At 41.4% G+C, this 12,869-nt stretch overlaps 1 protein-coding gene across 1 annotated transcript in view; it reads left to right on the forward strand.

Moving 5' to 3' along the window:
- Window positions 1-1,545: 1,545 nt before the first annotated feature.
- The window catches only part of LOC122809007 (zinc finger protein 888-like), a 214,240-nt gene continuing 202,916 nt past the window's right edge, over window positions 1,546-12,869 (forward strand). Inside the window, exon 1 of the mRNA XM_044080195.1 lies at window positions 1,546-1,651. Within this exon, the coding sequence (XP_043936130.1) occupies window positions 1,640-1,651 (12 nt within the window). The 5' untranslated portion in view covers window positions 1,546-1,639. The remainder of the gene's footprint in view (window positions 1,652-12,869) is intronic.

The raw sequence follows: 12,869 nt of genomic DNA on the forward strand, positions 1-12,869 counted from the left end.
CTAATTCTAATGACATCCTTCACTGTCTTCTGAATCCTCTCTCTCAGCACAATTCCCATACCATATCCAGACTGTCCTCCTGCTGAATAGTAGACTCTGGATCATAAGCCAAATGGCTTTGCTGCACTGCCCTTTCATCTTATTTCTTGGAGACATAGGATGCCCAGCCTCCTCTGTTCTCTTATGACATCCACTTCCAATCTCTGTCCTGTCAGTGAACCTACATTAAATGTAGCAATTCTTAGCTCATAGTTGGCAGGTTGATTGTTTTTATGTCCAGCTTTTGGTCAACAGCGCTATCCCAGTGAGCCCAGGCTGGACAGCTGGACACTGACCAGACAATACCTTATTGATCCAGGGCTGCTGGACTTTATGGCAGGCACACACTTGCCAATAAGGGCACACACACCCCTGTCATACCTCTCAACCTCTTAGCACAAAACATCTGGACAAAGCCTTAAATAATGGAAGGACAAAGGCCCAAAAATATGGACATATTTTAAATATTGATCTTATAAATTTAGAAGGTTGATAGAATAACACCATTTGTGGTATACATTTTCTATAGGATGTGAACTATGAAACTCAAATGTATGTCATTATTTAGTGACTTCAATCCTCAGTGATTTGCCAGAAAACCACACATTTTATGAAGAACAGGCCAAAAATATTAGGCAAAAATCTGAACATTCTGCAAAAATCTGGACTGTTGAGAGGTATGACCCCCTGCCACTGTTAGCATGGGTCACTGAAGTAGGCTGGGTCTTCAGATTATATTTCTAGCTCCTAAGGCTAAAAAACATTGCATTTTGAATTGTAATGAAAAAGTCATTCTATTTAGAATAACATAGCCTTATAGGTAAATACAAGGCTAGCTGCCCTTGTGGGCCACTTTCCCCTTCAAAAGTAAGAAACAAATCTTATACATTGTGTCTTTGAGGTAAGCACATTAACCATTATACCAACCCCTAATGTATATGAATCAATAAAATGGATAAATAGAATAGTTTTCTATAAAAATATAAGAATGCTATGTATTTATAATCCAAATGTATAAAAGTACATTTTAAACTGTATACAAAGCTAAAATATATAAAAACTGATGGTGTTTTGATGTAAATAAATGATATTTTACTTAAAATTAATTTCCATCAAGATTAACCAAGCTGCACAGCATGTAGAGCCCAAACATACCTGGGTGACAATAACTCAATTTACTGTGTTAATAAGCTAGGCAGTTAATAATCAATGCTAAACTCAGGTGCACTCACTTCACTGCTAAGTCCTTCTTCTTGTATAGACTAGACTGCTTTGCCCCTCTGGCATTGCCTGGTGTAAGTACATGTTATTATATTACACGAGTTACGTCAGATAGACTGGGTGTAGCAAGTGTCGTCTATCTTATTAAATATTCACATAGAACCCCTCCCACCTGCTGTTCCCTCTCAGCTCTTTGTCATGAATATTAATTAGGTTACAGATGGTTGTTGGGACGGCTTTTACAGGCAGACAGGAAGTAAGTAGTTTTTTTGGGAGAGAGAGATTTGGTTCCTATGCTGATAGTTACAAAAGTTTATTTTTTTGTGACTGTTTATATCACTTGCCTGGTTGCCCTCCTGAACAGTTTGGCAGGCTCGTCATGAAGCTGGAGGTAAGAGCTGATGATGATAAATATGCCATGTGTTACAGCTGGTCTTTGTTCTTCCCATCTGAGCCTGTGGGTCTTGTGTTTATGAGTGGTGTCACCTGTGTTACTGGGGTGAGGTTGGGAGTAGCAACAGAGTATAAAACTACAGGTAAGGACGTCTCTCCTCCTGCAGCTACAGAGGGAACTGGTTTCTGGGAAATAAAAGTGTGTTGTGCTTCTGTTCTGGAGCTGTTGTTGCATTGTGTTGCTGAGTCTTAATTTGTGTTTGTGGTAGAACTAAGATATTAAAGCTGGAACAAAGATGGTGCATAAAGCTGTGAGAACACCTGATTTTCTATGAATAATTATCTGTTTGGTTTAAAGCGGCACATAACAATATGCATACAGCTGAAGGGGCTTCAGAGGAAACTGGTTTTCTGTGGATAATTATCAATGTCACATCACAAGGTGCACAGCCCTGGGAGAGTTCAGTGGTTTTCTCGAAGTGTCTGTGTGGTTTATAGTAGAAATGTTAAATACACGTGGTGCATAAAGCTGAGAGCTTCAGGGGACCTGCTTTTTTGTGAGTGATTGGTTTAAAGTAGCACTGGAAAGTAACACACACACACAACTGAACTATGCTTCTTTTATGGTAGAAAATGTGATCTTATTTTGTAATGATCCATACACTTTTAATTAACTGGTGTATGTATTTTGGGTATTTATTGATTATGAAAAAATAATGTAGTGCAACATGTATTATAGGAGAAACATTTTTCTCCTAAATTCTAAGTTATTGTTTCTGCCATATTTACATTTCCGGCTTTTTCCTTTGCACAGACTGTGGCAGATTATATAACTGAGGGCAGAAGGTATAAAATGACGTACGTCTCCACTGTACATACTTTTCTCAGAGTTTTTCCTCTCGTTTTCCTAAAAGTAGATTTTTTTTTTTCTTGAGAACAAGTTTGTGTGTTGTAGTTGGTAATCCATTACAGTTACAGATTTCAAAAAATGTAAGTTAGAAAGAGTATTGCAATATCACTTTGTAAGTTACTACTAGCAGTAATTAAAATGTGTCCCTACTTTTGTAATCGTTTCTCCAATTATTTTTTGCATTGCCCCTGATTCAAGTGTTAACAAACTGAGAGTTATGTAAAATGGTGATGGTAACATGGGGAAGGGAGGACTCTGGTAACAGAATTACAGCCTAAGTAAGGCACGATTATGGCACTAAGCCTTAATTTGTTCTATCAGTTATTAATGCACTGCTTTTGTAGTCAACGTTTTGATTTTCGTAGCGTTTCTTTGCCTGCCTTGTTAGTCTGAGCAAGTCCTTCAATCAGGCAGTGCACCCAGGCTGCTCCTGAAAATGGACACCTGTGTTCCATGGACTTAATAAAAATAGAAAAGAAGATGTTTGAAAAGAACGTGCTTCCCATTTGTATCTCTACTTCAGAAGGACCTCTTGAGTCATGATATTGCAGTATTAGTGGTACAACAGGTAGGGCACATGCTTTTGGTGCATAAGGCTGTGGGTTCTATTCCTACACCAGTTAGATTGATTGCTGACACTGCATTGCAGCATAAGGGGGGAAGTTGCACTCCTTAGTGTCCTGTCTAGCTGTCCTGGCGACACTTCACTTAATATAGCTACCACCTCGGGTCTTAACTGAAAAGAGGTACTGTCCTAGTGGATTTTACAAGGTCAACAAGGGATAAATAAATGGTGACTACCTTGTTTGCATATTATATTAGAGTACTTGTAAGTGGCAGACTATATAGCAAGGATATTAATTATTTTTCCATTTGTTTTATGGTTACCTGCTTACTGCAATTTAGGGACGGGGGGGGGGGCGAAGTCTGAACTGGCACTCATTTGGCACAAAGTAAAGGAATTTAGTTCTGAATATGGCAATTCGAAGGACAGAGACACACACTAAATTTCACTCAGCCACTGCACCTTTAGGCTATCTGGTGGAATGCCACTTCACCTGTAGCATGTTTTGGGAAGAAACTGGAGCACCCAGTGCAAACCCATGTAGACACTCAGGCTGTACAGGTTCCACACAAAAGGTACCCCAGCTAAGATCTGAACTTAAGAACTAAATGCTGTGAAGGAGCAGTGGAAAGCTCTGCACCACTGAGCCACACAACTGTACTATGTTGGCCTATTTTTGTGCATATTTTTACTGCAAAATTTAGAAGTGATACTTCACATATTAGCAAAGTCTTGCTGAATCAGAACATTTGGGTTGTTACCGTAGTACCACAGCTTTTAAGTTTATATTTTGCTTTGCTGCATTAATGTTGAATTCAGATGGACATCACTTTCGAATGGTGCGGCCTGAATTGTTGTTGGCGAAACATGGGGCCGGGTCTATATTATATGCTTGAAGAGACTTTTATTTGAACATATAATCATCGACACCTAAAGAGCGAACGCTCTAAAGCGCAAATGGCCACGTTCATGACTTTTTTCCTTGGGGTTATCGGGAATTGCCCTTTCCTCAACGTAGAGCAATCTCGGAGTTGGTATATTTAGTTGGGGGGTGTGGGATGCCATGTCGGGGAGTGTGGGGTGCCAAAGCCCCCCACTTGAGTAGGGTTTTGAAGTTTGTGTTTTTGCGTACAGCCCCATGAATTTTTTCCCAAGGGAAAAAATTCCTGGATGTGGCAGTTCACGCTTTAGACCATTCGCTGTTTAGGTGTCGATGATATGTTCGAAGAAAAGTCTCTTCAAGCATATAATATTGAACCCATGGGACCATAACTTGGTACTGACAAATGTGAAGCACTCCATAAGTTTGGAGTGGTTTGTGACTTTCTTTATAACAAAATTGTGTGTTCTTCATTGGTCCTACGATAGCTGATTGGTGGTTGGATGAATAAAGGGCTGTTAAATAGGAAGGGTGGAAGAATTTATAACAATACATTCTTAGATTGTCTGAAGGCAGCATATGGGAGAAGAGTAACTGGAATAAATGGTTTCCATGCTGGAGTTTTTGCAGTTGTGGTAAAGATATTGGCACATCTATTAACAGATTTTTTAACAGCTCATTTAAGTTGTTTGACAGACACAAAGCTGGAACTTGGTCCACACAGTGTTACTATATAAGAAGGGGGGGGGGGGTGAGCCCTGCAGCTATGCAGCCAGAAAAATGCCCACTAACTTTCAAAGTCAAAGTAAATTTTAATGTCAATCAGATATACACAGCAGTGCAAGTTGAATGAAATTACATTCTTTGGTCCCTGTGCAAGACATAACAATGAGCACAGTCTGAGTGACAGACTAATGCGCATACAATAAATGACCACAATTGGACAGGAAGACATTAGACAGTATTATACTAGTAGAACAGTATTATACTAGTAGGTATTGCAAGACTATGACTTCACATTGTGATTACTTAGAATATTGCACTTCGTCATCTGTAGCGTGATATATTCTGATGTTCATATTGCACATGTATGGAGTGGTGACACACTCCTGACTATTGCACATTCAAGAAGTAATAGCATAAGAAATCAGGGTAAGTGTACGAGTTATTAAATGAATTTGCCAGGGTGATTACTGTAGATGATACTTCATAGCAAGTGACATATCGATCTAATTATTCACTGTCATGCCTGGCATTCAAGTTCAGCAGCATTTTTGGATAGAAGGCGGAAGCTTCTGTTCAGTCTAGATGTTTAGCAGTGTAAGCTGCAATACTGTCTGCCTGAGGAAAGGCAGAAGTAACATGCCATGGGCAGAGTGAGTAGGATTGTCGATTAACTTCCTAGGCCTTCCCACACACTGAGTCCTGTGCAGATCATCCATAGATGGGAGCAAGGTACCAATGACTTTTTCCACTGTCCTCGCTACCCTCAGGAGAGCCTTGCAGTCAGATGCTTTGTAGTTACCATACCAACCATGATGTTATTTGACAGGATGCTGTAGATTGTCCCCTGTAAAGGACTTTGAGGATGGACTACGATAGGTTTGCCTTCCTCAGTTTCCATAGGAAGTGCGGACGTTGTTGTGCCTTCTAGAGTGGGCAGCTAACATGAGTTGACCAGGGTAGGTAACTTGAGATGTGCACCCCCAGAAACTTGTTCTTGACTCTTTCCACTGCCACCCCTTAATTTCCAGAGGTTGATGCATCTCCAGAGTCTTCCTGAAGTCCACTATTAATTCTTTTGTCTTGCTTACATTTAAGGCCAGACAACAGCCTATCAGCTGCTCCACTTCCTCCCTACAGGCTGTTTCCTCACCATTTCTGACAAGACCTACCACAGCGGTATCGTATGCGAACGTGATGATTTTGTTGGACTCATGCTTGGCCATGCAGTCATGCGTCAACAAGGTGAGCAGCAGGGAACTCGGGCCGCAGGCCTGATGGACATCCATGCTCAGTGTAATACTATTGAACTGTTATTTCCCACACATACTTGTTGGGGTCTGTTGATGACAAGTCCAGTATTGGGTTACATGGGGGGTGCTGATACCCAGCTGGATCAGCTTTGATATCAGATTCTGGGGGGCTGACAGTGTTAAAGGCAGAACTAGATTCGATGAACAGCATTCTGACATAGCAGTTCTTGTTCTGTAGGTCTACCAAAGATTCATGAAGTGCTATAGCTATTGCATCAGCTGTGCAGCGATTAGATCTATAAGCAAACTGTAATGTACCCAGTGTTCCAGGCAGATTTGAAGAGATATGATTATTGACTAGCCGGTCAAAACCCTTCATTACTGTTAATGTAAGAACAACTGGCCAGTAATCATTTAAGCTTGTCAGTTGGGATTCCTTGGGTAAGGGAATAAGTCATATTTTGAAGCAACTGGGTACAATGACTAAATGGCTAGTTGCAGGGATGTGTTGAATATATCTGTTAATACAGTGGACAGTTGGGTAGTAGACCACTTCCCATAATATTATCAGGACCAGCTCCTTTTCCTGGGTTTGCTCACCTCAAGGTCTTCAGAACATCAGATGTTCTTAGACATAGCACCTCCTCACCCTGTTCAACAGGAAGTTTATTTGGCACTGTGTTGTTGTCCATGTCATATCTGGTGAAGTGGGTATCGAGTTTGTTCAGTAATTCTGTTTTGTCATCACATGGGGAGGATGCAGGCCTGTAGTCAGTTATGCTTTGTATGCCTTGCCAGAGACATCTGGAGTCCCTTTGGTCAGAGAAGTCTCTGTGAATGTTGTGTCCATAGGTCCTCTTATCCTCCTTCATGCCTCTACTTAGATTTGCTCTGGCCTCTCTTAGGGCATCCTTGTCTTTTGATTTAAATACAGCATTTCATGCTTTTAGGAGCTCATATACTTCACCAGATAGCCAGGGGGGTTTCTGATTAGAACACGTGGTGATAACATTTGATGACTGTTACGTCATCAACACATTTTGAAATATAGGCCATTACAGATTCCATATACTCTTAAAGGCCAGTATGGTGGTTCTTTACAGCTGTATCTCTAAACACTGACCAGTTTGTACATTTGAAGAGTCCTGTAGTGCCAAGACTGCTGCCTCAGGCTATATCCTTACTTGTTTGGTTGTAGGTTTGCCCCTTTTCTGCAATGATGTGTATGCAGGAAGCAGTGTGATTGTCTGAGTTGCCTAGGTATGGATGAGGTACTGCTTTGTAGGCCAGTTTTACGTTTGTGTACACCTTATCCAGAGTGATGTCCTTACATTCACTACTGCAGTATTCATAACTATGAAATTCCCTGCTGTGAAGCCCATCGTCCAGCCAGTCTATCATTGCTTTAAGGTATGCTGAATGTTACCTTCACACTCCTCGTGTAGTGTAGGGTATAAAGGTAATGTTCAGGTGTACCATCTTCAGAGAAATTCTTTGCCGCCAGTCTGAATGTTGTTTTTAACCATTGGTCTGTTTGCCTCCATCCGTTTTTTGGAATTTCAGTGATTACTCCTGTTTGCTGAAGTCCTTACATTGCAGATAAATACCCAGTTGGGGGTTTTCTTCTTTTCTTGCTTTTTTTGTGCTGTTTGTGGGAGTTATTGTCATCCAGGAAGGGTAAATGCCATGTGTGGGAGACAGATTCCCCATAAAGACTACCAAGATAAGTGCCTTTTTGCCTAGGACTTTCTCACCAAGATAAGTGCCTTTTTGCCTAGGACCTTCTCACCAAGATAAGTGCCTTTTTGCCTAGGACCTTCTCACAACCATACGTCTTGTTCAGTTTATCAGGTGTTTGTCCCGAAAACCCTTCATAGTACGCTTTCTTTTCTTTCATTTTATCTTGAGAAACATCATTTTTAGCTTCTTGCTAAAGTACCTAATGGATGGAACTTCCTACCCCGAGGGTCAGCCATCAGGGAAGAAGGTGAAAAAAGGTAAGACTGGAATCTTCTGCTGTCCAGCCTCTGCTGTGTGTGTCTCCCGCTGTCCAGCCTCTGCTGGGTGTGTTTCCCAAGGTTATTACTAACCCAGAGACTTGCTTGGTTGTGTTGTCAGATTCCTCTGTCATGTATGGGTTGGAGGCCACTGAGGATCTGGCGGGCAGCACGTTCGATGAGGCTTTGCAGGTGTCCATTTCATGCTTTCATGGGGGATCACAACTGATTGTTTTCGATGGGCCTGGGGGGGGTTATGCCATTTCTTCTAAGGGAAGAAGTTCCTACTACAGTTGTGGAATGGTGTCCTGAGTTAGGGCCCTCTGTTTTCTAGGATGGATGTCTCCTTAAAAAAGAAACAGAAAGCTAAACATGTTTCGTCTGCTCCTAGGGATCCACAAAGTGAGTGTCAGGCCTTTACTCGGGGGTTATTTAATGCTTTACTGTTATTAAGGCCTCCTCAAGGGGTTTCAGTTTCTGCTCCTTCTTGGTTCATAGGTTCATAGGTAGGTACTAGGCTATTTGCCCAAGGGCCTATGCAAGCCTAGCCAACGAGGTTCTCTGGCTTATGCCACCCAAGAAAGTTATTTTCCTGTGCCACTGTCGAGCAGAGACACAGAAGTGATCCCCGGGGTGTATTTCCTATTTCCCATCCACTCATCAAGATTTTTCTTGAAGAGTGCTAATGAAGAACTTTGCTTGACATAGATGGGTAGCCTGTTCCAGAGTATGGGAAGTCTCTGGGATAGGAATCTATCCCTCCAGCATGTCCTGTTTATTGTGGTGACAAGGTTTAGGTCCCTAGAGCGTGTAGCTTGGAGGGATTGGGATTTCTTTAGGTGTAGCATGTCCAACAGCTCTGGGTTTGACATAGCTTTATATGTTAGGCAGAGATCACCTCTAAGTAGGCGATATGCTACGGAGTAAAACTGATTTTGAGGCGGTCAGTGTAGGGCATTTGTTTGAGTCCAGTAATCCTCGTTGTGAGGTACTTCTGTGGCCTTTCCAGCTGCTGCAGATGTCTTGTGAGGTACATTCCAAAAGGGGCGTTGTAATCTAAAATGGGTCTTCTTTACCTAAAAGGACTAGGGACTTAAATTCTTCTGAGGAAGAGTTGGATCCTGATGAAGAATCCCTTACTTATTCTGCCCAGATTCCTTCTCCTTTAGACTTCGGGTCTGAGGAGGAGGAAAATAATAGTCCGGATACTCCGAAGGAAACTTCCTTTGGGGACACAATCTCTAGGATGATGGAATTTTTAAGTGGGGGTTGTGCCCAGGTTTCTGATATCCATAGGAGGTACCATGAGTTACTGCAGATGAAATCTCCTAAACCAGCAGCCATTCGGTCTTGGCTGCTTAAATAGATGTTTTTTCCAATGCCTCTAAAGTGCCTAATTCTCTGCCCCCTGTTCCCAAGAAGTCTGACAGGTTTTATAGGGTGCCTGAGGATTGTTCTGTTTTGTTCAAATGTCCTGCAGCTGACCTCTCTGTTGTCTGCAGTCTCTGATAAGCCATGTCAATTTCTTCCTTCATCCAAGTTTCTGCTTTCTGGCAAGGACGGAAGAGCCATGAACAGACTGGGTAAGAAGGTGTATACTTCTGCTACCCTAGCTTTTAGGGCTGTTCTTTCTCAGGCCTGTCAACTTATTTCTGATTCTCCAGACTCTGAGGGTTAAATTTTTTGTTCTTTTCTTAGAGACTTCCTCTCAAGTTGTTCATCATTGTATTAAATGTAGTTATGATGTGGCAGATGCCTCTTCTAGGGCTGCTGTTTTTGGCTCAGTACTGAGGAGGTATTCTTGGCTTAGGCTTCAACTTTTACCTGATGATATTAAGGCTAAGTTGCTGGATGGTCCTCTGGATACTAAACTTTTGTTTGCAGAAGTGGCTGCTGGTTTGTTTGTCTCTTCAGGAGAAGGGGAAGGTGTTACAAGAGCAGTCTTTTTCTCCTGTGCCTAAAGTTTAGAGAAAATACCCTTCTAAGCCAGCCTTTCTTCATAGCCAATCTCACTTCATAGCCAATCTCACCATTCTGATAAAGGTAAAAAGGGTGGTAAATGGGCTCCTCCTGCTAGGGCGACTTCAGACTGCAGGGATTCTAAAGCCTTCATTCCTGACAAACCAGGTGCTGTCTGACTATCCACCTGTTCCCAGCCACATTCCTCCTTCTCTTCCTATTTGGCTTGAAATCACCCAGGATTCTTGGGTTCTGTCAGTCATTCATCAGGGGTACTTCCTGGTGTGGATTTCCCATCCTTCTTTTCATGGACATTCCTCAGCCTCCTTGGGAACAACTTTCTTTTTCCCCCCAGAGTTTCTTCGAGATCTCTTTTTTTCAGGGTACTATTCAGGACGCGTCTGTGTCTCAAAAAGACCTCTCTCATCTAAAAACTTGTTTTTCTGAAGGTGCCTTTTGGATGTTGTACGTTCAGTCCCTTTTTCCTCTCTTGCTCTCTCAGGCCTTTCTGGTGTCTCTCGATCTCCATATTCCAGTCTATCCTCTTTCAGGAGGCTTTTGCATTTCTCTGGTGCTTCTTGGCAGTTTCAGTTCTGTGCTTTTGGCTGTTGTCAGTTTAAATGTGGGCAGGGTTTGTCCAGTGTGTGTGATGATGTCACGCTTGCACAGTATTTAAACTGTTTTTTGTACTCACCTGTTTGTCTGAAGAAGTTTGCTGTACATTAGTAAACAAAAGCGCTTACATTTAATTTACTTGTGGTTTTGAGCCTTCATTTTTCAATACTACTTATGGAGTATTTTAGTTTTTGGATGTTCTTTTTGTTTTTCATTTGTTATGGAGAATGAAGTGGCTTCTGAATTGCAAGTGCTTTCTCTGGTGAGAGCTCAACCAACCTATCAAAGTCAAATGAACTTGGAATGCTTACAGCTCTTATTCAAAACCTTACACAACGTGTCCATGACTTATACAGCCAAATAAATGTGAATCCGACTTTTACTATGGGCATACTTTGTTGGTGCAACCTTCAGGATCGAAGGATGAGTATTCCTGTGTCTATTTCTTCAGCCAGCTTTAAGTGGTGTTGCTGGCCAGGATTTACTTGCAAGTTCTACAAGGAATGACAACCGCCAAGTAGTGAATGCACATCAAAGAATTGTAAGTGCTTCTAATAATCTTGTTCCGAATTTAAAAGAACCTGTTTTGATGGGGTTTAATAATGCAGTATCGGCTGGCTTGTCTAATGCCTCTCTACAGAATCATAACCTTAAATTCATTTGACTAGAAGCTGTTTTAAGTGTAAGAAGCTTCAGGTGGAAATAGAATACCTTAGGGACAAGTCCCAAAGGGTTTGAGGCAATGGCGCTATCCTACCGGCTTGGTACCTAATTCCACACACTGTTTTGAATTACTGAAGTTGTTTGACCAACAAGGCTGTGAATTCTTAGAATTTCTGATTAAAGATTACAATTTGCAAATTGAGGCCCTTTAAGTGGATTTAATTCATTTGGATGGGGACATCCAAGCGGATAGTGAATTTCAGCATTATAAATATGATTTTACATGCATTTTTTCCAGCATTGAAAAAGCTTTGGTGCAGATTAAAGAGACCTAAAATCAAGAAGCTTAATAGGGACAAGCACAACTATGAACATAGGCTTGCATACCCTTTGCCTCCAGTTAATGTGCAGGCTAACGCATGAGTTGAGAATGGTTTTGGGGTGAATGTGAGTAATGCCACCAGTACTAATGGTACGGTTGTTTCTGATGATAACATTGAACCTGAAGGGCCAAGTGTTAGAAGGAGTGAGAGAATCACTAACCAGCAGATTCATAATGATTTTGTTAATACTGTGGGTGCAAACAATAATTCCAACAATCCATAGGATTTTCGGGGGGCCATTGGGAACAAACCAACTTACCAACAGGGTGGTTTCCAACAACCAGTGTTGGAAGAAGAAACAATAGAACAGTCAGAGGAGGAGATAGTTTGTACTGAGAACAATATATGTGAAGGGCCAACAGAGTGTAACATACGTGAAGGGCCCACTGAATGCCCCAATATAGTGCTCTATAACAGCACTGGTGATGTTAAGATATGCAATTACTCTGATTTTGAACCATCAGTTAATTTGATTGAGGCCTTGGCTAAAGGCCTTACCTTTATACCGTGTAAACGGTGTGACTTGGTAAGGACATTAATGGATTTGAAATGTTACATTAGGAAGTTTAATTTGAATGTCTTATTAGGCAACAGTTTGGTGTCTGATTTTGAATTTTTCCAGTGTATTCAACCTCCCCATTACAGATGTATTTTCTTTTATTTGAGAGGGTGTGTGAGAATGATATCGGGTCCCTTTTGAATAATAGATTGGTGCATTACCGACATGTTGATAATTTATCTGCTTCTTAAAGAGAAGCATTAATGGATTTGAAATTTGCTGATATTCGTATTCTAAAACCCGACAAGGGAGGAGGTTTGATTTTTTTATGAATAATGATGATTATGTTAAGAGAATGTGTGTCTTACTGTCTAGTGAAGCATATGATAAAGTCTCCAGGAATTAAATCAATGGTGCTTACCAGCGAATTAGAGGTTTCATCAGTGACCTGTTTATTGATGGTTCAGTTGACATTAATTTGTACAACTATCTGAACATTACTTCCCCAGTTGTGCCTGTCATTTTTCGATTACCAAAAATCCATAAAGATCTGATGAACCCCCCACTACAACCAGTGGCGGCTGGTGACTTCAAATCACAGGGGGGCTGCAGGAGACAGATGAATGGGTGGGGTCAAGGGGAGGGGTGTGGTCAACCAGAAAGGGGAGGAGCTATGCACAAAACCACAAAAAACTAACTTTAATTAAATACGCTGCCCTGGGTGGCAAACCATCATTATGAAAGTCCAATCAAGACAAAAATAAGTGTA

Source organism: Protopterus annectens, chromosome 1.part1 (assembly GCF_019279795.1).
Source record: "Protopterus annectens isolate FY-2018-M chromosome 1.part1, PAN1.0, whole genome shotgun sequence".
Lineage (NCBI taxonomy): Eukaryota > Metazoa > Chordata > Ceratodontiformes > Protopteridae > Protopterus > Protopterus annectens.